Source organism: Leptonotus elevatus, chromosome 12, assembly GCF_054856555.1.
Source record: "Leptonotus elevatus isolate MCC_2025b chromosome 12, RoL_Lele_1.0, whole genome shotgun sequence".
Taxonomy (NCBI): domain Eukaryota; kingdom Metazoa; phylum Chordata; class Actinopteri; order Syngnathiformes; family Syngnathidae; genus Leptonotus; species Leptonotus elevatus.
The window spans coordinates 8157016-8184834 of record NC_141250.1 but is presented as its reverse complement, the minus strand read 5'-3'; the positions used below and the strand labels follow the sequence as shown (position 1 = coordinate 8184834).

The following is a 27819-nucleotide window of genomic DNA, read 5'->3' as shown; positions in this document are numbered from 1 at the left end:
ATAAATAGCGTTTGCTTCAATGTGAAGTTTAGAAATAAAAACTGTTGATTAAACTGTATAATAAAATAATTTCATTCACGTTTGATTTCAAAACCATTTTTACACTTGTTGTGTATATGTAGTTACATATTGTATATTTTTATGGTTTCACAGTCATTATGGTCATCTGAAGAAAACCATAACCACAATTTGTGGCCTGCAACAAAAATGATTGAGACACACCTGAATATGGTGAATAGATTCCAAACACAGCCACAACTTCAGTCACTGGTTTAGCTTGAATACGGTACCTGGTGATCGGGAGGTCATCCTCTTCCATATAAACGAGGTTTGCCCAGCTGCGGCGATTGTCGTCGTTGCGCTCAGCCCGTTTCTTTCTCAGAGGAGCGGGAACATATCCCGTGGCCTTGTCTTTAGTGGGCAGGAACTGGTTGAACTGTGTGGTGACTTTTGGAGTGAGAGCGACAGAGCGACGGTAAGTAAGAGACTCCTTATTGTCGGCCATCTTGAAAGCCGCGTCGGCCTCGGCGTCGCTGCAACAACCTGGAGTGTGGAAGACGATAAACATCTAATGTTTGATCTAGTTGTACTGGAAACTGAGAAAACCTTGCCACATTGAACATAGGCTGAATGTGACACAATAAAACACAATCCACCCACCCAAACAAAAGCACACACCTTCAACCGAATGTGCTCTGGCACCAAAACTGTCAGCACCACGAAATTTCCGATCCTAGAATGACCGCTACTGTGTGGTATCATGCGCCAATAACAAGTAAAGCCAAGTAGGGACAAGTGCAGTTTCTGTCTGTGTCACTGAACATGTTCTTGATAAAGTGATAAATGAAACATCCTTGGGCAAGTCTGGTGTAGAAAATAACAGAACTTTGCCATGTGACCATTCCAGTGTTTGGTGTACATCATGTTGGCGAAAAGGAGACTAAACAAACTAGGAAAAAGGCAGATTTCAATCTTTAAATTCAACAAAAAAACAACAAATAATACTGTATATTGTTTTTTATAATTTTTACAATTATATATATTTTTTTATTTTGCTAATTACAACCATTTTGGTAGGACATTCTCTGGCTATGTAAAACATGTGTCATTCTATATTTCTGGAAGATTAACAACTATGTTGGTCCTTCCAAAAAAAGCATAGTATAACTTTTGGGTTGGGTTGGCTTGAAGAGGCAAATCGCAATGGCTGAAGAAAACAAGACTGGAGGTTTGAATAGAAGGAGGGAAATTGTGTGTTCTGGCAAGAGTACGGAGACTTTTTTCTCCTCTCTTTTGGAAGCCATTTACAAGTCAGTGTGGAGCACTGTGGAATGTCTCACTGCTCCGATTTTATGGGTGGGTGGATGGACCATAATGTGACTATTCTTGTTTTAATACAAGCAACTATAATCACAAGTGAACTTTCAACAGAAACAGTGCCATGCTAAACAAAACCACTAGATGGCGGCAGATGTTTGTTTTAACTAAGTCAACTTTTCACAGCTTGTCATCCCACAAATATTTGACACTCCTGCAAGATGAGGTTAAATATTTATGGTAGACTTGGAAAAAATGAGAAAGGGAGTAACACGGCTGTGAGTAGGAGACATCCTACCCTCGCTGCTGCCTTTGAGTGTTACTTCCGATGAGATGCTAAGCGTCTGGGAGCCCAGAGAGTCCAAACTGTCCAAGGAGTCGTCTCTCTTGTGTCCACCTCCTCTTCCGCCTCTTCCTCTCTGATGATGCTCCTCTCGCTCTGAATGCCGGTTATCTCCCAAGCCACTGTCTTGGATGCTGTTGCTTTTCTGACCAGACAATTCTTGTAGAGCCTTTCAACACACACACATGCAGATTGTGAGGAAAAAAAACGAACATTATTACAAGCAGTTATAATATTTAGTTCCAGTGTGTGTGGGTGTGAATGAGAGCACTCCCATGTGGAGCATGACCTCGCTTGGCCATGGGCCTCTTGCTTTTGCAGTTACACAAAACCTCAATGTCTAACAACATAGGTAGGTCTACAGTTCAGTTCAGTATTGTTTGGAAGACACAAATAACTGTATGTGTACAACTGATTGTCACACTACTGTTGGGATCTCCTCCTCAGTGGTATGGTACCCAGGTCACTATCCTTTTCCCATATTCCTCGATCTGCACTAATCTTGATAAATAAATAAGTTATCCAATGCCAATACCTTATAACTGACTGACTAATTAACTGATAAAATGACTAACAAAGCAAAACAAACAACTTGACCAGCTAACTAAAAACTGAACTAAGATGCTGACTAACTAATTAACTGACAAGCTAGCTGACTAGTGAACCAGCAAACAAATTAACAAACTAGATGGCTGCTAACTGACTCACTAGCTCAGTAACTAAATAACTAACGTAATAGCTAACTAACTCACAAAAAATTAAACACAAATTTGCTGAGTAGATAATAAACTAGATGAATGGCAAACAAAAAATACAGAAAAAACAAAGCAATTTGACTAGCTGGCTAACTGACTAAACACCTAAATAGCTGATTAATAAAAAACATATGACTAACTAGCTAATAGTGAACAAACACAACTAACTGACTGACTAGCAAACACACTCATTAAATAACCAGGGTTGTGTAATCCAGATCCAGAAAGTAAAACAAAAACTAAAACGGTTTGACTTTAGCCACAGGTGTTTCTAATCAACTGGCAGGTAAACGAGCTTGTCTCCACCTGTTGAGTAGAAGCACCTGTGGCTAATGCCAAACTGTTTTAGGATTTTTACTTTCTGGACCTAGCTGAATATTTATCTCACTAAGTAGGGGGCATATTATCTAACTAGCTAACTAAGTAACTAGCTGACTACATAGCTAGGAAATAAGAGAATTACCAAGCAACCAAGCAAACACACACACACACACTTTAATTAGCTATGGAACTAACAGGCTAAATAATGATCAGACTAGCAATCTAGTGGACTCCATATTTTGACTAGTAAAATAGCAAAGTAACTAGGTGACTAGCTAGTTAGTAAACTAACAAACTCACTAACTAAACCAGATGCCACCAAGGTGTTGCACGCGGGCAATAGGTAACCCGTGGGCCTGTTCTAAAAATAGATTGCGTTGTCTTCACTCATCACATATATGAATTAATATTACTAATTTCTAATAATCACAAATAATAAAATTATTAAAGGAAATTTGGGCAAATGTATTATTTCATAAGTGGTGGCCCTGGCATTAATCACAACCCAGGAAGAAACTCTCAGTTAAGTTGGTGACCACTAAACAAAACAAAAATGTAGTAAAATGGCTGTTGAACACGGTTAAAGAAGTTAATTTACAATCAAACAGGCATTCCACACTTGCAAAGGCAATGCAGCCAATCCCAGTTTGAGGAGCATTACAGTATTACTGTTGCATGCACAAAATGTGCTCAAACCAGTTAAGTCACATGTTGACGAGAGTGAGCAAGGTGGTAAGACTTCAATAACTTAGTGAAGCCGTGTGGTCATATACTGTATGACTTAACATAGCCTTTAGCTTGGACTCCCCCATGCAGCATGTATGCCATGTTGTCCTGTATACACTGAAGGAGCCTACAGGAATGCAATGTACAGTGGCTGTGAAAAGGGGATTGCAATAATACTCATATAATATTAAGTGTTTGTTTTAATATACTGACGTGGAGTGTGTTACCTTGTGAAGTGCTGTTCCAAGTAATCCCTCAAATGCTTTGAAATTCAGGTAAGGTCCATCATAGGAATGCTCACTCTGAGCTCGTCTACCAAGCCAGTAAAGTGTGATCAGCACCTGTAGAATACAAACACATGACATGAAATAGCTGAGGTTTTGTAGTGTGTTCACACCTTACTGATCTACTAAGTGAACAGTACGCTGGCTGACTAGTTGATTTTAGCAAGAAACAAGAGAAGATCCAGTAGTTAAAGTTAACTACTACAGGTTACTAAATGTACATACAGTAGGTACTTGGCCAAGGGACCAATTCATGCTCACAAATCTTTTTGTATTGACCTCTGGCATGTGTTAAAAAACACAACACAAATATTTAACCGTGAGGATTTTTAAATAACTACTTAGCATATTGTTTTAAGCAGGTTTAAAAAAACAACAACCTATGTGATAAATAAATGAAAGGAAATACATTTTAAATTATTATTATGGTGAGGATGACCTAAAGTGCATTGTCTCTAACAAACTAATCCCAACTCACATTTTTAAGCCTCCGGTCGGTCTCTTCGTCCCTGTTAGAGTAAAAAAAACAAAAATAGAAAACAGAGGTCACTGTGTGTGTCTACATGCATGTATGTGTGAGTGTGTGCGTCTGTGTATATGTGTGTTTGTGTGTCCGTGTTTGTGGGTGGGAGTGAGTGGACAATAAAATAGTAGCATTGAAAGAGCTAGAAAGTGAGAGCACAGGCCAGTCTACACTGCCCGCCCTTCACACGATAACACAAAAGGCTGAGACAACATCACACACGCACGCACACACACACGTACACACACATGCACGTTCCTGAAAATACCATCACGTTGGGATTCATTGGAAAGCACTAATTTATTTGTTAGGCCCTGACGTTACAAAATTAATCACATAACTGGGCATAAACTTGCTAGCAAATGTATTGCATGAGTGTCCAAACTTTTGGCCTGTACTGTATATCAGGCTAACTATTTTTTTGTGAACCAATTAGGACTTTGAGGTAATCTTCTGTGACTGGTGTAGTGTATTTGAGTCCTTCTGTTTGTGCTGACAATGCACAGCATTGATTAAGATGTACCTGCTACGTTAGCTTCTCACATTGGCCACTAGCTAGCTAGCTGCCGCTAGCTTTGAGGTGTCACTTGTGGAACTGGCTTGTACTGTCTGTGTTGTTTGACATAAACAAACAAGAGTATGCTATGTTAGCTTCCCGTAATAGCCGCAAACTGGCTAGCTGACATATGCTTGTCACTTGTGAAACAGGTTCCCACTTCCTGTCTTTGTGTGATTTGTCAGAAAGGAGCACAGCGGGAAGATGCATAGCTTCTAGCTATCCAAAACTGGTTGATGACATGTTTGTCACTTGTGAAGCAGGATTCTGCTTCCTGTCTCTGATCTCATTCCCGTTGGCGTGTCAGGACTCTTGGCCAGGGCACTGTGTACGGATGTAGACTGCTACATTAGCTTTGAGCTAGCTACTGTACCTAATAGGTAGAATGTTACGAGCTATGTTTTAATATTTTACATCGCATTTGTAGTTGTCTACTTGTGTGACAGTCACAATCGCCTGTGTGTTGTCTACTCAGAGAGGCCCATAAACAGTGATAATGGCCCACACAGTGCACCAGTGGTGAGATACTGTAAATGTACACTCATGAATTTGTGCCGTCACGCGCAAACGCAATAGCCACACGTGCCCTCAACCGCTTTCATGCCTTCCTTGCATGCAGCCTGACTGATACACCTGCTAGGGTGTGGGTGTGGCTTAAAACAAGGACAGCCAGTTGATTAAACAGCAATAATGACGTGAATGAATTTGATAATAAATGTTGGAGCTGGAACTACACACATTCCTTGTTGTTGTTGCGCACATTCTTGGCAATAAACTTAGGCTCAAGTGGTTAGTGATAATGGTGTGCGATACTGCAACATTTGCTATCAATCGGACACTAAGAAATACAAGGTCAGTATCACCGATATAATACTTCATAATAACTTTTGTTTCTTTTTCCTTTGGATTACTAGTCTGCTATATGTGTAACGTCACATGACCAAACCCAGGCTTCGGCCATATTCTGCTATTATGAGCATAACAACGGGTTGATGAAGTAAAAATGGCAAAATTGTGTTTTCTTTATGGCTGGTGTTTTCGGACAAAAGTGACATATCACTCATATACCAATATAAACACATGCATTCAACTTGGGATGAGGAACAAGCCAGGCTGCAATTGGTGAATTTCTTCCAATAATTGACGACCTCCAGCCCACAAAGGTGATATAATTTGTGATAAAAGTTTAGATCACAAATAAGGCACAAACTATAATCCTTATTCGTAGGTTCTAAACTTCTGAAAATCTATAACCATTGCTGTACTTTACAGTGCAGCACTATAGAGAACAGGAAACAGCCTATGGCAAATCACACATCTCTTGCTCGTCTCTCCTTTGTTTGTTCCATATAGTCATGTCAACACCGCCCACTCTTCAATTCTGTACTTCTAGTAATGTGTTACAAAAATAAGAGCCTTAAAAACGAACTTCCTCCTCAGCTTCTACAAGCACCTCCTCAAACGTGTGGTGATGTCATCATAAAAATTCAACATAATATGCCCTCTGAATCTTTTTATTAATTTTTTTTTACCACATCACACAAAATCGCAAGTAGGTGGGTTTTCTGCTGATAAAGGGGTGTTACGTTCCAAAAAGAAGCTCCTCTTCTGAGTCAATGTTGGGATCAGCCTCAATATTGAGATCGACCACTAGTTCTTCAGAGTATCTTCAGCTGCAATTTTAGAGAGCATACTGCACAGCAAATTTTTCATGAGGAGAAACAGCTGAACTCCCCAAACAGTCATTTCACACCCACTTATTTTCAGTATACTAATCTTACAAATGCATGCAGCCATGAAATACTTATTCGGAACTGCAGTACTGCATGCTGCTTCTTCTAATAAGGTCTGGTGGTAGTAATTTTTCAATGGACAAGACAAAAATAAAGGGTCTCTAAAGAACAATTTCAGTGGATCCAAAGCCTGAGGGTGTTTGTTTTACAATAATCTGAAAGTCTGTGTGACCCAGCATTGTAGTCTGTGTGATTACTTTTCTATTCTACAGTATTCTATTATATTATATCTTGCATAAGTGTGCATGGGATTTTTTATTTTTTTTTGTAGAAGTGAAAGCAAATGTTTGCAAAGTCTTAGTGGCAGCTCCCACAGGAAGCCCTGCAGCTCCACACATGCTCATCCCTTCACTTGTGCAAACTTTTCATTCAAACACACAAATGACGCAGAGACAGTGCTCAACAAAATGTTAGCATATGTACAGGTGGCAATAAAATAGTGCCCCATTCTACATTCATGACAGTCCAACTGAAAAGTGCAATTTTGAGAGCTATGGTTCGTGGATAAGTTAATATGTAAAATATTTGTTAGACCTATGTTTATGGACCAATACAAAGCCTACAGTATCTCCAAAGTGTGTGAGCTATTAGTATCTGGAACACAAAGACATTAATATTGTTTTATTTTTCAGCCTAAATGTTTTTTTGCAACAACATTTTTTGGCACATGATTTTAGTATGGTGGTGTTTTTTTCTTAAGCTAGTAGCTAGTATAAGCTACTATTTACAGTAAAAGCTAGTAGTACATAAGCTACAAGCTAGTACAAACAACTACTGGTTTTTTTTTTACTTAAGCTAATAGCTAGTACAAGCTACTTATGACAGTAAAAGCTAGTAGTACATAGTACAAACAACTACTGGTGTTTTTGCTTAAGGTAGTAGCTAGTATAAGCCACTATTAACAGTAAAAGCTAGTAGTACATAAGCTACAAGCTAGTACAAACAACTACTGGTGTTTTTGCTTAAGCTAGTAGCTAGTACAAGCTACTATTTACAGCAAAAGCTAGTCGTACATAGTACAAACAACTACTGGTGTTTTTGCTTAAGCTAGTAACTAATACAAGCTACTATTTACAGTAAAAGCTAGTAGTAAGCAACAAGTAAGTAGAAACTACTAATACTTCTATTACAAGGTATTAACTAATAACAACAGAAGAGCAGTACATCAGCCCCTTTTTGAAACTGACCACTACTTCTTAGGTATACTGATTAATGATTAATGTGAAGGGCTACCAGTTTGATATACACAAATTTGCGGAAATTACCTTTAATAACATTATTATTTTATATGATTATTAATAACATGATCATGTTAATGATTATTAGGAAAAATGTAAATATCAATATGCAACACTTCAGTTCTACAAATCTCTGCCAGGTTTACATTTTCAAATGATCACTTTTACAATATCCCCAAAAATCACTGATGAGCTATTTTTGTTTAGAAAAGACCCGAGGACTACTCGTGTGTTCCTTGGGGGCGACCAGTTTGCTGACCTTGATAATTTATCGATTTGTTTACAACTAGTGATTGATCATAATGTTGGGGCGCTATTGTGTTGATGTGAATGAGCACTGGTATTTGATAGCTTAGCGTGAGAAACTCAAATAAGATGACATTTTTTGTTCATATACTTCCTGAGAATTGTCATTCTGGAGGTCGGAGGGACTTTGCCTGACAGCAATGATATATAAAATAGGAGTAAATACTGCCACTTTGTATAGTCCACATCGACTACACAGCGAATATTGTGTCCAGTTCTGTCGCTGACGCGTACATACATTAAGACATGATAGCACTTTGCACTTCTGCATTCATTCAACACCTCATCTGAAATCTCACTAGTCTGATGAGTGCTCTTTCGTTAGATTTCACACAAGCACAGGGGCAGACACAGCAGCGTACACACAGACACACGCTCTCTCACACCCAAGCACGTGCGCGTGCACACACGCAATACAATCCAACACTTGAACAGAGGAGGCACCCGTGCCAGGCATCGCTTTGTGTCAGCAAGTGTAAAAAGAGGGAGTGAATGAGGTCTGGTGTTAAACCACGAATAAAACCACCTTCACCATCACCAAGGCCACTGCCGCACGTCCAAGTCATGCTATGTAGGAAAGAAGATAAAGTTGCCACACACACACACGCACACAGATCACTCTTGTCCTTTCCTTTGCATTCACATAGGAAAGGACACGTTTGTATCTACATCGTTTTTGCATACCGTATCTGCCCATTCATATAACCTTCAACGGAAAGTGTAAGCGCTCAGTGCTTTGTCAAGCGCATGTTTGCCATCAAAGGGGCATTTCAATGGGTACCCCTGCAAGGTCTAAAGGCATCCAAGGCAACATTTCTGATAATAATGCACAGAATAGGGTTAAATAAATACATAAATAAATAAATAATCCGATTTATTATTACTGCACTCAGTGCTCAGCTGTTGGACAGAAGCCACCAAACAAACAAAAATTTGCTGTGTTTTGTTGACAATAAATGGACTTCACTAACTAATGTTTCCCATGATGCTTGGAAGTGCACTACAATGTGATAACTGATATCGATATTATGGCACCCACGCGCTTTAATTCATGGTGGGTAGCAAAAATGTTAGCCTAGGTACAAAAAGAACAGGTAAGCATCTTTACCAGGGTTCACCAAAGTGGTACTCTAAAAATAGCTTGTCAGTGTTGGGACATTGTGATTTTCTAGGAATGCTGTAATGGAAGTGATCACTTGGAAATGGAAACACTGGCAGAGTTTAAAAAAGGTTGGTGACTCCTGGTCTATACAATTTGCTGATTTCTTAGTTTTTTCCCCTTGGACCTATGTATAGTACTCCCATTTGATTTTGGATGGTGTGCGTTTGTTTTTTGGGGCAAAACAAAAAAATCATATTTTTATACTTGAGAAATGGGATACCATTAGCTAGTAAATTACAAGCTACTATTTACAAACTACGAGACGAGGTTTCAATCTAGTACAAGCTAGCTACAGTTTAGCGCAAGCAGCACCTAATTACAAGCTACTAGTTGAAGTGGCTAACCTGGCAATAGCCAGATTGATATTATGATTCACTCAAGGGAATTCCCCACAATATCAATCGGGGACTGCGCCAAGGTGATTTGCTCGGGAAAGGCGGGACATCCTGTACAAAACTTCGAGCTGATTGGATGATAAAACAAGCACGGACATCTTTCCCAGATAAAAATGCACGAAGTAAATCCCGCTGTTCAATATTGAACAAGGAAACGGTGAGTAATTCAGCGAGAACAGAATTAATTGCAGCGTCCATTCGTCCATGTTAGGTTGTTTCCCCCGCATCTGCGTTTCCTGGTTTCGTCACAGCTGCATATCCCCGCCCCCAAACATAATGCCGCTTTGTGATTGGTCTGAGTGAAAATCAGCGAGCTTGTTACAAGATGTATTCTCAGGAGTTAACTCACAAATACTGTGAGAATTCAGCTTGCAGAGCAAGGTTAAGAAGTGGCACAATTCATATGAAATAAGGTAGCAGCAACTAACTGGTATTTAGTCAGCTACAATAATGCAAGCTACTAGCTACTAACTATATGTAACTAGCTAGTAAGCTCTAAGTTAGCAAAAGTTAAAAGGTAGTATCATTATTGCTAGTTGAAAACTACTAAAGCTATCAAATATTAGCTTGTAATACCATGTAGCACAAACTACAAGCTAGTAGAAGCTACACTCTTCTAAAGGCTGCTCCCCAGGCTGTAGTTCCGTGGTGAAGTGAAATAGTTTCCATGATTCATCTGGAAGACTTTAATTTCCCTGTCAGCCGAATAGAAGAAAAAAAGAGGGACAGATTTGGCGTTAAGACGGTGGTGAATCACAACCTCCAGTGTGATGAATCAGGCCTGGTCAAATGTCATCTTTTAAGGTACAGAACAAAATGCACTTCTTATCTCTGGCATCCCTGCCACAACACCCGCTATTGCTATATGACATTTTGTATATTGTCTGTACTTGACGTCACTGATAACAGTTCTTCTATCAGAGAGCAGCTTGCACAAGCATGAAGCAATAGAATCACCACAAAGCTCAAAGGTCAGACACACACGTCTGATTATACTTTTATGGTTGCCGCAACAAGGCACAATTTCATACGCATGTTACAAGTTCATCAGAACAATCTTTTTTACAAACAATATCCAGGTCTGCAGTCTTGTAATATTTCAAAGTAGCCCATAAACAAGGTAGTCGCAACACATCCCGTTTAGACGGAAACCAGTCGAGCAACATTGAAATTCTCTAAATATTTTGGATGAGGGTTCAAACACTTCTTACTTTTTACTTCCTATGTGGCTTTGTTATGCTTTTCTGTATTTGTTCCTGTGCTAATAGTTGTTGGTAGCTATTTATTCAAATGAAGGTGGGACAAGGTATCCATTAAAGGTGAATCCACATATTTTGAATATTATCATTACATAACGCTGACGTCAGGTGAATTATTCGTACCTCCAAATTCACCACTTTTTAGAAGAGCCCAAATACGTCACATTTGGTCAAGCATCAACAAAGACTGCAAGATATTTTCAACACTTAGATTGGTCAATATTTTGTCAATAATACCCACATATGTGGACTGACCAAAAGTATAGATTTGTGAAAAAATATAAAATCTACAAAATTGTGACGGTGACATGCCTGTTAAGTGGAGTTTTAAAAACAAACTACAGTATAAAGGATTATTATGCAATAACTGAAACAGAGTGACTGGAACTTAAAGCATGTATCACTCTTGAAACTACGCCCTACCAGTTAGAATGCAGCACACTACTGTAAGCGACAAGCACCTAACCAAACCAACACAAGCTACTAACAACTCCCACTGATGGAGCAAACAACTCTTTTGTAGCTACAAACCACTTTTAGCTTGGAAGTAGGGATGTAACAGTAACGGCAATATTGCGATATTAAAATTGCTATAAAATAATATAAATATTAAAAGCAGCACATCTGTTAAAAAAGCAATGTTGTATTCCATTTGTGCAGTTCTAGCACCCTGTGGTAGGTTGTTTATATTAGTGCAGTCTAATTTTAATTAGGAATGTTTTGGCCACTGAGGCGGTTGTCTCTCCCATAAATCAGTCATACCAGCAAATATCATCAAATAACATCTCCGTAAAAAAAACCATGACTTTTAGCCCTCTTCAACTGAACACAGCACTGTGCATTTAATTAGTATTGTTATTATTATTATCATGATTACTATTATTATTTTATTATTTACAGTATTGTGAATTTTTATACAATACTGCAAGTTTTTTCATGTTGTTAAATCCCTACTTGGAAACTACAAGATAAAGCTAGCTTAGCTTGCTAGTTCAAACTAAAAGCTATTATATCGTAAGTTAAACATGATACAAGTCACTAACCACAAGCAAGTAGCTTAAGCTGGTACAAGCTACAAACTATTACCGGTAGTTACAAGCTAGTAACATTAAAAACGGCTATGTACTTGCTACTCAATATTAGGCAACAAGATGTGTGTGTGGGGGGGGGGTGTGGGGGGCAGTAGCCCGAGCATGCATATACAGTATACATTTATACATACACATACATAGCAACGAGTTGTTGGAGAAATGCTAGCTGCCTTGCTGGCTACTGCCGAGGTGCCCTTGAGCAAGGCACTGTACCCACTCTCAGCTTTAGTGGTGCAAAACTGTTTCCGCACATTGTGGTGTGCAACACAAAATATACAGCAGAGTGTAGAGTACATGCATTTTATGCACTAAAAAAATTAATACATTGGAAGTTTTGGTTAGTGTGAGGCCACAGTGCTGCCAAATTTAAAATCATTACTTTTATGAGGAAAACTAGCACTCTATAATATTGTACTAAAAACATACAGTAAATCACCACAACGTAGTCGCTAATTAGCGTTAGTATTAAGCTAGCGGGGCCTTTCTTGGGGCAGTAGTTTCACTGTTTTAAATACACAAGGCGTAATTCTCTGTTTTGTTTAGTGAGACGGTAAACGTCAACTGGGAGTGGTATTAAGCAACTTGAATCTTCTTTTTTTGATGAATTGTTCACTAGTCCCATAACTGCTGCTTATTTTGAAGTATGTTGAGCTGCGTTCAATTATACCATAAAACACTCATATCACAAGTCTGTGCTTGCATGTCAAAGCGAAAAATCGGTTGAACGAGGGCTTATATCTCAAGGCACCATTATATAGAGCTTTGGAACACATTGTATCAGTTCCAGTTATCATACCAGTGCTTTAGAGGAACTTTGCCGTGTGAAAGGGAACTTCAGGCTGAGAATAGCACAGGTTACAATGGCTCCGTGGGGGAGGAAGAGTTTGGACACACAACACAGCAAAGACAGCTGCTGGAGACCACTTTCTCTTGCCATGCTCTGATCAAGTGAAATGAAGACACTTGACATTATCTCCTCCCACTGTTACCGCCTGCTGTTTTATTAGTTACACAATCTCAACTCAGAAATTCCTGTAATGGGTAACATGACCGACACAAATTTATACCCACACTTTTGAATGATTTCCCTTCAAAATGCAAAGACCTGCTATTCGTGTCTCTTTTCTGAATAAAACACACTTTAAAAACAGACTTAGGTGTAAGGGCACCCCTGTACACATTGCAGAATGCAGTGGGGGGATGAGAGGACGCTATTTAAAGCTACGATACCATTCATTCCAATCAAGCTTGACAATCTTGCTTGTCAAACCAACCCTCCGGATAGTCTAATAATAGGACGGGGCTTCCACCTGCTCTCCCCTTTTCTCACATGGTGGTAAAGAGAACTGCATAACAAGTGCGATAGTCCAGTGGTGTTAATGCAGCGTATATACGACTGGTTCCCCTCGTATAAGGCTGGTGGAGATGTTGTAATAAATTGGAGAGGGGACAAGGAGCAATATTAAATAATAATAAGGAGATAAATTAGCTTGGTCAAAATAATATGCATTACAATATACAGTACAGCAAGCATCTTTCGGGGATAGGGCTTTTATTTTTTTCCCGACAAATAAATCATGCTTGATTAAAATACTAAACATATTTATGGGGGAAGACTGTATTCATTAAATGTAATTATTATTATTATTGTTATATATATATATATATATTTTTTTTAAAATATATTTAACATACAGTTTTTTACTTTGTATTTTTTTCTTAATAATATGGTTAAATACATCACTTTTTTTTTCTTCCTAAAAGCAAAAATGATGATTGAAAAATAACAGTATAATATACTGAAAGTATAAGCATCTATTAGGGGTAAGGCATTCATTTTTATAAACACATTTTTATTACTATAATAGTAATCATATTTTCCTAGATTTAAATAAAGATGCTTAATTAATATCCCCAATCTGCCATCAGAGTAAATACTGTAAGCTAACTCTTCCAACATGGAGTTTATAGAATACAACGTTAAAATAGTCCAATGTCAATACCCCCACCCCCACATAAAACAATACCTATGATGTACAGTATTGTTAACATATTTCCAAAGTAAGAAAGATATGAAACAAAAGTGCAATGGAGGAAGTGGCCAAGAAGATAAACGGCCGGTTTATGACTCATTCCAATGCACCATAAAGAAAGTGTTTGACGCACTGATATCATTTTGTATCATAGGGCATCGTTGTTAGCTTGGCAGGTGTGTCACGATAACGTGGCAGATTTGTTTGTTTAGCGTACGTACAGTTGATCTCTATGTCTTTCAACATCACTTTGGGCATAAACCAAGCATGGCTAATCCAGCCAAGAGTGGATGATGGGAAGAAAAATGGATTGCAGGAAAGTTCTTGGGGCAAGGAGTTCAGTGACAAATGCCTGACAGAAGGAACACTGTTACAACGTACCAAAGCCACAAGGTCGCGGGTATTTTTATACTCTAAAACTAAACTTTTTTTATTTTTATACACATGTATACCAGTGTTGTATATGAAATAATTTTTAATTAAGAGGTACATTTTTGGGGGGTTGGAAAAGTCATAATTAGGGGTGTGATTTACTAGCCATAATGGAACAACCCATTTTTTCATTCTCCCACCCCAATTAACCATAATTAATAATCCTCCAACCCCTGCCTGCTAGCATTAGCCCAGTTCTATCTACTGCATCGTCAAGCATGTCAAAATGTTACTGCTTGCTTGCACCTGTCCCGTACACCCCTCGAAAGCATGCCTTACCTAGTCGGCTCCCTCCTGCAAACTCACCTGAGTGCAAAAAGTGAACAGGTTGTTCGACATGCCGCTCTGCTGGCCACACTACCGAAACTACAACAAACTGTGTTGAAATGTCATCCACTTGCTATATTACCGTACTGTACCGATCAGGCGAAGGCCTTAGTTTCACTCCTCTCAACTGACTATAGCCTACACCCAAAGAGAGTGATGGGATCAAAACATGCCAGAGACTGCATTAATGAATCATACTTAATCGAAAACACATAGTTTCAACATGAAAATACATGTCAAACAAGCACGGCACTCCGCCGAGGCAAAACAACCTCAGTTTGGATCAGCACCAAATTGTGCACATTCATAAAGTAGATAACACACCTGCAGCATACGCCTGTTTTCGTCATTATCAATTACGTTCTTTTCGATCAGAAATCAATATTGATATTTGTTTTGAAGTCACAATAAGTGTAGAGAAAATTTCCTGAGCAGTACAATTCGGATCAAGGTCAAACAATCTTTGGAATTAAGGAAAATGTTAAGGGGAAAAAAGCACAACTTGCATTATTAAAAATATGAAAAATTATTCCTGGCACTGCCACATCAAATATTAATGTGGTCTTTCAGGGTTAATAATTTGCATGTAATATTGATGCCAATATTCAATAAATAAACACATGTCCAAAGTATAACTGTATATTTTTTCTTTTCAATCCAAAACACAATATTTCATGAGTAAAGCACCAAATTAATAATAATTATTAAGGACAATATATATATATATATATATATATATATATATATATATATATATATATACACACACACAACATATATATACACCAACATTGTAGGCTTCTTCCTGAGCCCATTCTCATCATCCCCTCAATAAAAAAATAAAAATAAAATAAAATTACATTTTACCCAAAATCCTGCAATTTTCACAATAGTGAAAAATATATATACTGAAAAATACAAACTATTTTAACAACAGCAGAGAAACTCATTTGGATCAGCACTTTTATCCAGTTCTGCATCAAAATCATATGAGCTCTTCCTAAGCCCATGCCCCATCCCTCAATAATGTCTAAAGGAAATTGAATAGGTTGTTTTTGCATAATCCTATTACCGAAGCACAACATCAACAGCGCCACTAAATGAAATAACGAAACAAAATAATAACATTTTAAACAACAGTGAAAAATAATTTCTGGATCTGTTCAAAAATTCAACGGGTTCTTCCTGTGATGATTTTTGCAGAAATTGGTAAAGTACTTTTAAAGCTATTCTGCCAACAGGCAAAGGGCAATGACGCCAGTCGTAATGACTAACATGCAACAACGTGGAACTACAGTACAGTACATTCAACGTCTCATTCATACACGATACAAAAATAAAGCATCCGAGCAGAAGTTAGCTCACTCACTTGACTGTGACTCTTGACGACAAGTCCTGGAGGTCTCCGGGGTGAAAGAGCTGCGCCTCCTTGAGTCCGAGCTTCAGGCAGGCCTTGAGGAAGACGTTAATGTTGTCCTGGTTGGATGAGAACAAGAGCGCACAGATGAGGGCTGTCCACCACACACACACACACACAAAAAGTAATCACTCAAGAATTTTCTGGCGACGCAGCCTGCGACTCATTGCTTCCAAAGTTCATATCGCACAGGCAGGCAGGCAGGCAGGGAGGAGCATGTTTGTGTGTGTGAGTGAGTGTGTGCATAACAAACATGCAGTGCAGTGAAGGGAGGGGTGGCAGCGTGTGACAGGAGCTGACTGACAGCAGCAACGCCACCTGTGGGCAGGGCTCGAGTGTGGCTCCAAGTGCGAAAATGAGGAAGTGCGATATCGCATGCTTTGTGTTTGGTCTCCTCCTCCTCACACCCCATCTGTGGAATCTGAGGGGCAGCGGCTTATTTTGGAGATGGTTGCTAGGAGACGTGAGGTAATAGAAACTCACCTAATGCCACTGTGATATTTCGTACATGATGGTCTTGATTAATTTTGGGGACAATTACTATAAATTATTGTTACGTTCAGCCAACCTAGAACAATTAATAGACAACATATATAAGAAGGAAGACAAGAGATTTCAAGAGTGTACCCAGATTACAGTCTCTTTTCCGCTCTGGCCACACTTCGCCGCTCCCTCTCTTTTATTGGATTTTCACTAGTTATATAGCAGTTGATGTTCTAAAGGGGAGGGGTAGACACAACAGCAACTTCAAAGCAGTCACGGATAATAATTTAGACATGATTTTCTTCAGCACTCAAAGCTTCAAAAGTTCAATCGCTAAATATTCCAGTCGTCATCTTGCACAGTTCTTGTTTTTGAAGATGGAGGAGCATGAGTCATACTCCCTTTCACAGAATAAATGCTACACAATACTTAAAAGAGAAACTATGGGGTACATTTATGTACATTAATCCTAACAATTATCCACATATCCACTTGCGTGCTGTAGCCTATCCCAGCTGTCTTCAGGTGGTAGAAGGGGTATGCCCTGAACTGGTCGCCAGCTAATTGCAGGGCACACAGAGACAAACAACCCACTCACAATCACACCTATGGGCAATTAAGAGTGTTCAATTAACCTAGCATGCATGCTTTAGGAATGTGGGAGGAAACTGGAGTATGCACAGTGCACACACTGGGATAACATGCAAAATTCACAAAGGATTGACCTGGAATTCGAACCCACGACCATATTTAAATATATTGTTATTTACTTGATCAGTCTATTTTTATTTAATTTGTAGTGGGTTGGATGATCTGAATTATTTTTTGGTCAAAAAAAATCTTTACACAACAGTACATAATTTAAAAAATATATAAATACACATAAAATATGAGAAAATACAACTACAAATCTATGAATCTACTTATTAATGAACTCATTCAAAACCCAAAAACATATAAATATGTTTTTATGTTGTCATTTTTTATGCTAGAGCATACAGAATGCTTTGATGCAGCCTCTGAACTGAAAAGAATGCATTAAGCAATGGTATTTATTACAAAAACGGGCCTCAGGTGGCAGCAGAGTATAAGAGATCAACCAGGGCCAAGTTGCAACAAGCTCTTTTTGTCAGTGTTTTCAACAGGTTTGTGAATAATAATAAAACGTATCTATATTCTAATTAATCAACAACTATTTTAATAATCAAGTAATCGTTTGGAGCCATTTGGTAATTTCAAATTGTCCAAATCCTCTGATTTCATCATATCGACAAACTGATTATCTTCTGTGTTTGATCAAAATACAATGACCGAACCGGCAACATAGTACAACATCAATCCCTCTATTTTTTATTTTAAGTAATAAACACCAATCACTGGTTAATAAATAGTAATCAGGGAAAAAAATGCTTTTGTATTACATTTTGATGCAAAATTAAATTAATCTGATTAGTCGATTAATCGTTTGAATAATTGATAGATTAATCAATCCCAAAAATTCGGTAGTGATGGCACTAGTTTAAACAATATTTTTGGTCGGCTCTCTGAACGTTCTTAACTCCTGCTTCAGGACAACAAGATTGAACATTGTGCAGTTCTCACAGAGCAAAAGTGAGTTCCAAGTGAGGACGTGGATGACATCATCATGGTCTGGTGTAATTGCTGGGTAGATTCTATATTTAAAAAGGCCCAAACATGCTGGCTCCATAAACCACTGTGGCTGCCCACAGGCCAATTACACAACCATTATGTCTTTGTAATAATTATCTTACCCAGTCATTAATATGTAAAATTAAAGGAAACTGATCAAATACAAATGTCCTGCAGTGAATGTTGGTTTTATCACAGGAGTGGGGGACGATATACAAAAAAAAATTGGACTAAATGTCTTGCATTAGCTCACCATTCATTCATTTTTCTATAGTGCATGTCCTCATAAGGGTCACAGGTGAACTTGAGCCTATCCATACGGATTTTGGGCGAGAGGTAGGGTAAAACCTGGATTGCTCACCAGCCAATCACATTGCACATAGAAAAATAACATTTGAATGGCGCTGACCAATGCAGGCTGCAACAAAGTGTGGCATGTAATAATCCCATGTCCAGAGAAAGAGTGTGTTTATTTTTGACATATATAGATTATTTTTATTTCTTATTAAATTTGCACAGCCTGATGAATACTGATGTGTGGCCCACGGGCCGCAGGTTTACTACCTGTGCTTAATCTAAAAAATAGTTCACATGCGCAGACTAATTAAGGTGTTTTTCCACCTCGCCTTCTTCGGCTCATCTCCAGAATGTTGCCTGACAGACTGACTGACATGATTGCGCAAACAGCGCCCCAGCGCAAATATGTCGCAGGTTTGATTCCTGGGGTGTGAGAGGAGTGCAAAAAGATCCTCTTTGATCATAGACAGAAAACAAAAGTAGCCTGTTGTCAAGGATTTAACAATGTATCTCAATTAATTACCAATATATTTGTTTACCTATTTGTTTTAACATGGTAAGGCAATTGAGAGCACTTTTTATTATACAAGGCAATTTAGGGTTCAGTCCTAATGACACTTGAACAGCAGACAGTCAAAGCCGGGACGCAAATTGCCATCAAGTGACTGGAGAGAATTAACAAGTGACAATAAAAATGTGTCAATATATTATTATTGTAATATAATATTATTTATTTTATTTTAGTATGATTATTTTCTATGTATTTCTTCATGTATATGGTTTAAAAAAATATATATATATATTGTAATTTTGGTGGGGTGGGAAAATCTGTCCCGGTACACATTGTGTTCCTTCGAATGTGTGTGCCTTTGCCACCAGGGGGCAGCATAATCCAGACCCAGAAACACACACGAAGTAGAGTTTGACAGCAAACAACTGTAACTGCCGTCTCGCGGAATCCTCGTACTTCCAAAATCATCACTTTTTAGGAGATCCCAAAAATGCATCGTCAAAGTAAGGGCTCAATATTTAATTAGGCAGCGCGATGGCTCGTATATCGTAAAACTCATAACTTGGGTCACTCATAAATCAAGGCACCGTTGTACAACACTCGCTTAAAACAGCACATTTTGGGCCCGTACACACAATTCTAATACCTTTGATTAACTTTTAATACTGTGATTGACAGGTGTAAACTTGGGACAACCCCCAGCTCACCCACAACAACCCTTAATGAGGACAAGCACAATTGAAAATGGATGGATGTATTGCATCCGTATTAACATTTCCTTTGAGATGGTAGTTGGAGAACTCTGAGCTTTTTTCTTGAATTAATCCTGTCAATTTGGAAGCAAAAAACACCCTCTGAGCAATTGTTAACGACATTGTAATCGCCCACATGTTTATTAGAACAGTAAACTCATTCACTCCACGCCATTTTCACTGAAACAACCCCCTTCGCTCCCAGCTGTTTTACTGGATTTTGACAGATTGTTTCAAGGCCCACAGAATACTGTATTCTATTGCTATAAAAACATGGAACCTACCAAGAGAAAGATTAGAGTCCCTTCTTTCATCAGGAAAAAATATTATATGATTAAATATATTATGTTTCCATCTGTTTTCGTTTTGCAGCAATTAGCATTAGAATATAGCTATGTTTCATCATTATTCACAAATCTGTTTAAAACGGTGGGGGAAAGAGCTTTTTTGCAACATGGCCCCGGTTCATCTCTTATTCTCTGCTGCCACCTGCTGGCCGTTTTTGTAATAACTACCATTGCTTTATTCGTCCGCTTCATGTCAGAGGCTGCATCAAAGTCTTGTGTATGCTAACAGAAAAAACATATAAGTACGTTTTTTGGGACCATGGCAATATTTAAAACAGAATGTTTTTGGGAGCAAATGAGTTCATGTCACTTTGATTTGAACACAACTGAATAACACAAAATTGCATTGCAGTCACACTGGCCGCTTTGAGATAACAGTGTCTTCGGAATGTCGCTGCCACGCGCCCGCTTTTAATCTTGCTAAATATGCCGTGTCCGTCTAACGGCCCCAAATACTTTTCACGCAGGCTTCAAGTGCCCTTTTTTTTTAGAGACATGCAGAATTTGCAGACAGATTGCGTCGGATCCGTTACAAACGCATTGGTCACATTGCGGTCAACTTTCTCTTTTCTGCAGCAGCAGTTTTGGGCTAAAGACGGACATACACTGCAATTAGCCTCAAGTGAACTCAAGCCTGCAATGCTATTATAACAGCAGCCCGCATAGTTCACATCCTTTAAATATTCTCTCTGCGGGGGAACAAGTTGTGGTCAGATGTCTGTCATTGACGCAAGTAATGGCTTCAATAATGGTTAAATGTCTGTGTTAGACAAGGAGGCCTGAATGCATCAAGCACAACCACCCATGACTAATTTCTGGTTGCATTATTTGATTGGGAAAATTTGCAAACAAATTTGATAAGTGAACAGCCTGCGTTCCACTTTATTAGTAGCAATGTTAAAAAAATATTTTGTTTCCTTTCCACGGTGATTAATAATGGTGGTGCATGTTGCCATGGCAGCGAAGGAAAGTAAACGGTTCATTTCCACAGTGATGACGCAGCATCAGGACCAAGTGGGGGTTCAGTTTGCTTGCTTGTGGATACTTTGGATGGGATAGAGGGGAAATTGGGGAACAAACTTGGAATCTGGAATCCACCGAGCTAGTCCGTCCCTTCACCAAACCAAATCTAAACACAAACCCGCTTCATAACGGTACCACGGCCCAAGCCACAGCTCGCTTATTTTTCAGCAGCAACAACACCAGACACAGACTTGCACAGACTTGGGAAGACTTCCCAAAAGAAAACCAGAAGTATGTGTCTCTGCAGCCAACATTGCAAAATTTTCTGCAAAACCAAAGATGTGTATGTATTATTATTATTATTTTTTTATTATTATCTTTATCATTATTGTCATTATTATTATCATTATTGTCATTATTATTATCATCATCGATATTATTATTATTATTTTAATTTTAAAAATGAATACAGATCTCATAAACTCTTCCCTTTTTTTGCATGCATTTTCTTAAATTTTTGAAATGTTTATTTTGAGCATCACTGTTTAGTTTCTTTTTTATGTTATAACAGGATAACAACAATTAAAACATACTGTTCTTTTCTCCATCCATCCATCCATCCATCTATTATTATTTTAATTACTTATTTTTTTTACAAATGAATATAGAGCTCATAAACTCCCCCCCTTTTTTTATTTATTGTATTTTCTTAATTTTTGGAAATTAATCTGTCACTCATAGATGTTTATTTTGAGCATCACCGTGTAGTTTTTTTTATGTTTTAAGAGCATAACAACAATTAAAACATACTGTTCTTTTTCTCCATCCATCCAATGTGTTCTTATTATTTATTTATTTATTTATACAAATGAACACAGAGCTCATAAGAGTCCCCCTTTTTTCCAACATTTTCTTAATTTTTGGAAATTAATCTGCCACTCGTAAATGTTTTTTTTGAGCATCTCCATGTAGTAAAAAAAAAAAAAAAACTTCTTTTTTTTAACGTTATAGGAGGATAACAACAATTAAAACTTACTGTTCTTTTTCTGTGCTTTAAAATTTTTGTAACTTAACATGCAGCCAAAAAATGTTTTTTTTGTTTGAGCATTTATGTGTTAAAACAAAATCACAACAATATTGTCTTTTTTTTTTCTCAAATGGTCTTCATTCTTCATTGTGGGAAGTTAATCTCCCACCATTTAAAACAAACAACAACAAAAAACGCTTTTGAACATTTTCAGAATATCGGTTGCTAATCTGTTAACTGTGAGACTCTTTTGTGATTAAGGGCTACACAAATAAACTTGACTCGACTTTTCAGCTTCACAATTTGGGATTTGTAAACTAGTTTTGGCAAATCTCCCCCTGCTGGCCATTAGAAGTTATAGAGGTTTCAGCCCTTACTTTTGAGAGTTAATTTATCCATTATTTGTACCTTGTCCGTCTTCACATGCTTAAAAACCTCACACTATATGCATCGGTAGTCTTTATAAGAACTGCGAGTGGCTATATAAATGTTGAGTAGTAAAAATCTGCGCTATTCTGACAGCAGAGTGCGAGCGAGTGAGTCATGTTTGGAAGGACACTGGTCTTTTCTCTGTGTGGTTAGCAGTAAACGGGAAAATTCCCGTGTATTCGCTGCAGAATTTATGACCAGGTTGGCTTCAAAAAGGTTCGCGGTCCCAGTCTTGGAAAATACCGCAGCAGATCAAGGACGATACTTTGTCTTAATTGGCGTGGCCTGTGCGGGATGATTGTTCATGTGATAAGTCATAAGGGTGCAGGTACACACTTTAACATTCTTAACTGCCATATAGCAAGACATAAAATGACTCAGCCTTTTATGATGCATTAATGGACTGCACTTATTATGTACAATTTGAAGAGAAAATTGCTTTATTTGGAGCAAAAAAAAAATCCAAGATAAAAAAAAAACATTTGTGGAGATCAAGTATCATCATTCATAAAATGGCAATTCGGCAAATCGGTTCCATTTGCCTTTACTGGTACCCCTGTATATGTGTCAGAATCACAAAACAAGGTACAGAAAAAGAAAAACACACTTTCAGATGCCCACCGAGTTGAAATCAAACAGGATTTACTAAAGTCCCCCGTCATTTTGTGCGACTTATGGTGTAATTTACTGTTTGTATCCACTGTGTTGCGTCCACTGCGCAGCATGTTGATTCACTGGGCTCAAGTGTGTGCGTGTGTGTGCGTGCGTGCGTGTTGGGGGAGCGGTACTCTATAATTCCACTAAGCAGCTGGACTCAATTACTCCCACAAGAGAGAGCTTTGTAACGGGTAGGTTTAAGGTACTTTTCAAGCCTCTATTTCCCTGAAACTTGTATGCATTCACTCTCCAAAATGTCAGCTAAGCCACTCTCTAAAAGAAGCTTACATCTATACATTGTCAGGCTGAGAAAGGTTTATTCTTAAGGAGAACTTGGGCAAAATGTTGACAAACATAATAACAGCTATTTCAGCCTTAGCCTTGTTTGAACTCTTTGAAGGGGCTATAATAGCGATTGTATGTGTATTTGTGGTCTGGCATTTTTTTTGTTGATTCGGGAACCTATCCTCCATTGCTTGCTGAAAAATTCACCTATTCACTGTTTTCTGCTCAGTATAAAAACATCATTTTGTTGGCATCTTGTGGAATTATGGTGTTGAAGTGAAGCGAGGAGAATCATTTAGTCAAACCATAGCCTTGTCTAATAGAAAAAAAGTGCTTTACCGCCATCTTGTGGTATCTTTTGGTAATTACAAACCTTTTTGGGTGGGCGTAAATAATTGGCTCATTGTTACCATTCACAGCAGGGCTCGTTTACTGTCTTTCACAAATAGCAGGGCAGGGTTCAATGAAAAATTTACTTTTTAATTGCTTGTATATATATATATATATATATATATATATATATATAGTTGGGTCTTAAGCTTGAATGTTTAGCAAATCAATCTAGAATAGCATGCAGTTGACCTCATCGAAGGCCAAACAGTGATTAACAGACAAGGACAAGGTCCTATGTTTTTTATAGTTTTACCGCCACATGCATTGATGTGCATATTCACAGGATTACCGATAACAGATTGTAACAAATCTTTCACCAGAACTGTAGGACAGGTACAGAAAGAACCCATTTGATTTTGTACATTCCGATGAAGGCCGTACTGCGTATATTAAATGTAGCTACTCTTACAGTATTAGTTTTTTCTGCATACAATTTTTTTGTATTATTATATTTCGATTTTTTTGAAATATCTAAAGCTATATAATGATTTTTATTTTATATGATTATATTTTTTTAGAAAATTGTTAATTTTGCTGTGTACATCTATGCAAATGTGCATTTTTATTTTATTCCATTATTTATACAACTACTACTATTATTATTATTATTATTATTATTATTATTATTATCTTCAGTGATACAAATTCAGACTAAGGTGGTACCATATGTGTTTTTTAGTGCTGTCAAGCCATAATTAATCACAATTTTAATCTATAAAGCTTGGGTAACATTTTATGTAAAATCATCAAATAGAATTTATATTTCGATTCAAAGACTGTTCTAATACCGGTAGTTATTTTTGAGCCATGAATATGATTCTTTTTCTGTAAAACACAACTGTGAACAAAACTGAGTTGTTTTTACAGGCATGTTTCATGCATATTCTTCTCATACTGTAGAAACAATTCTTAAAACTTCTTGTTTATAGGTATAGTTTTCCTAACCAGCACTACCCTCCAGCAACGTTGATTTGCGAGGCCTCGTGGAGGTATAAATTGTGCACGACCCACTAAAGACATTCAACAATATGGTATTTGAATTTGGCTTTGCAAAGTGTGCAAATTATTTTGGATTTTTCCAATGAGCCGCCAAGCAAGTATTTTTTTAAATAAAATTTAGTTAAGTTATCGCTTTAACTTTGACATTATTATTTTTTTGTATATATACTGAATTATCATTTTTATTTAACGTTTTATTTTTGTGGAATCGACTACATTTTGGTGCAAATCCAGGTAAATAAGAAGATCCAGTATTCTAATAAATCCCCCCCTATACTTTGTTATGCTGTGGTAAAAACTCAGAAAGATACACCACTGTTTGCCTCCACTTTACAGTGCTGATGGATTTTCATTGGTAAAAGCAAGCACAATGATAAAAGTGGAGTAATATTTTACTAATAGTACCGCCGAAGAAGGCAAGTTACTGGGTCGACAGCAAAGATGTGGAAATGGTCGCTCCTGTTTTGTTATGGCTCTCATACCTGTAAAGGTGAGCCATTAATAACTGCATCCACCACTGCCACGTGGTGATTTTTATTTATTTATTTATTTTTAATTCTGCCCTTCACAGGTGGTGTGAACATGGCTGCATCTACGTATATTACCTCAGAAGGCACAACATTCACAGCTGTATGCCCAAATTCCGTGTGGTTTATACAGAAGAGCCACACAGGTAAGATAGCAGAAAAATACAACATTTTACAGGAAGACTGAAAGGGTCTTCATTTACTTCTCTGATACTAAAGGTGAACCATTTCCAGGCTGACGTTCCGTTCGTGTAGGAGCCGTTTATACCGAGCAGTGCCACAAGATGGCAAAATGCCTGCTTTTGCAAATTGTGTGAAAGACGCTTCTTTTGCAACATTGAAACAACTTCCAAGAAAAAGAGGGTGGGGGGAAATAAACATAAAAATAAAAATAAATACAATTAAAAAAATAAGGAAAAAGAGAGCGATGATGATGACATGTCGAATCGGTGGAATTGCCGAATGAACAATACTGAGCTCTCAAAAATAAAAAAAACAAAAAAAGAAACCACTTCCAAAAAGCGGAAAATTGCTGGGTCAACGCTTTCCCACTAAATTGTGTCATTTATAAAGAGCAGCAACATAGAAGAAGGCAGAAAAAAGGTGGTCTTTTACTGGTTGTGTGACCCAGAAAATTGCTGGGTCACAGCAACACATGCAAAAGGCAAAAAAAAAACCCTGCTTTTATGGCATTGTAAATGGGGCTTGCTTCCGTCACAGCTCCAATACTAGACTATATGCCGCAAGGAAAAATGTCATCTTTTACAGGCAGTGTGAAAGCAACTCTGAATGTAAAGGTGAGAATTCACAAGGGATGTAACGATATCCAAACCTCACGATACGATATTATCACGATATGAAGGTCACAATACGATAATTATCATGATATTGTGGGGATGTTGGCGATATAAAAAAACAACAACCTCATACAAAAAAAAACCCACACAATATTGTGATTTTGTACATAACAGCAATGCATATAAACAACCTACAATCTCTAATAACACTTCAAATTGAGGCAGTTTACTTGCTACTGTACGCACACGCACAGTTCCTCCACATATTGACTTGGTTCACAAGCATATTACGTTCCCCTTCATCTTATCATTAGCGTGGATTTTAAACATAGAAGGGCCATAACATGCCTTGTGAAAATTAAACTGCACTACAAAACTAGCCACCAGAGGGTGCTAGAACTGCACAAATGGAAATCAACCTGACTTTTTTAACACGTGCTGCTTTTAATATCGTGACATGGCGACGACGATATTGTGGCAGTTTTAATATCGCGATATCACAATATTGACGTTATCGTTACATCCCTAGTAATTCACAGGGCAATATTATCACCCATTCCGTTTCAGTGCTGTTTATGACGGAGAGAAAACAGAAAAGTGCAAGCCTTCAAGAGCAAAGTGAAAGGTTGATTCCGATATGAGCTATGATGCTACCTTGAAGGTAAAAAATTGTGAGACCGACTTCATGACCTCATTCATTGTCAGTATTGTTTACACAGAAAAATGCAAACTTCTACAAGAAGTGTGAAAGGTGCTTGTATTACAGCCTTGATACTACCACAGAAGGTGGAAAATTGCTGGGTTGAATTTGCCTTTCTATTCCGTGTCAGCGCCATTCATACACAACAACTGGCATGCTCAGCAGCTACGTCATTTAATGTGACCCTTTCCTCCATCATATCCAGACAAGACAAAAATCATAGGAGACTTACCAGACCAGCGATTGGGGTTGGCAGCCTGTTGATCCTCTTGATGATGCCAGGCTTGATCTTGTTGATCACACTGCAGGAGAGAGAACAACACACAAGACATCTGCTAGTCTGCTCTAAGTTACAGTGAATGAACAAAAAGCTTTGCAAAGCCCTGCTGTGTTTACGATGGTGTTTAATGGCGGCCACCTGGATATGGTTTAGTCGGTGGCAGTGCTGCAACCCCATGTAAACAAGCACTAGTGGAATAAAGACTCACGGAATAGTCCCTTTGTCGCTTTTTAATATTTTACCATTGCTCGAGATTTTACAAAATCTCATGAGACTTTAGTTAAAAGTAAAAATGCAATGTCACATTCTCCGCCAAAGCCCAATAAAAATTCCAGACAGTTTGCTTGCTGTTGGTTGTGTTTTACTGACGTGTACAAAAAAAACAAAATAACATATACAAAATATAAAAATTAGGGGTGTTCGGCGATTAAAATAACTAATTGT

At 37.9% G+C, this 27819-nt stretch overlaps 1 protein-coding gene across 9 annotated transcripts in view; it reads right to left on the bottom strand.

Moving 5' to 3' along the window:
* The window catches only part of lmo7a (LIM domain 7a), a 68797-nt gene that overhangs the window by 27374 nt on the left and 13604 nt on the right, over nt 1-27819 (bottom strand). For all 9 annotated transcript variants that reach the window (XM_086090900.1, XM_086090891.1, XM_086090895.1 and 6 more), the window contains exons 4-9: nt 27328-27397; nt 16231-16337; nt 4225-4255; nt 3690-3803; nt 1616-1829; nt 291-543 (exon numbers count right to left, since the gene is read on the bottom strand). In XM_086090900.1, the coding sequence (XP_085947026.1) occupies nt 291-543; nt 1616-1829; nt 3690-3803; nt 4225-4255; nt 16231-16337; nt 27328-27397 (789 nt within the window). The remainder of the gene's footprint in view (nt 1-290; nt 544-1615; nt 1830-3689; nt 3804-4224; nt 4256-16230; nt 16338-27327; nt 27398-27819) is intronic.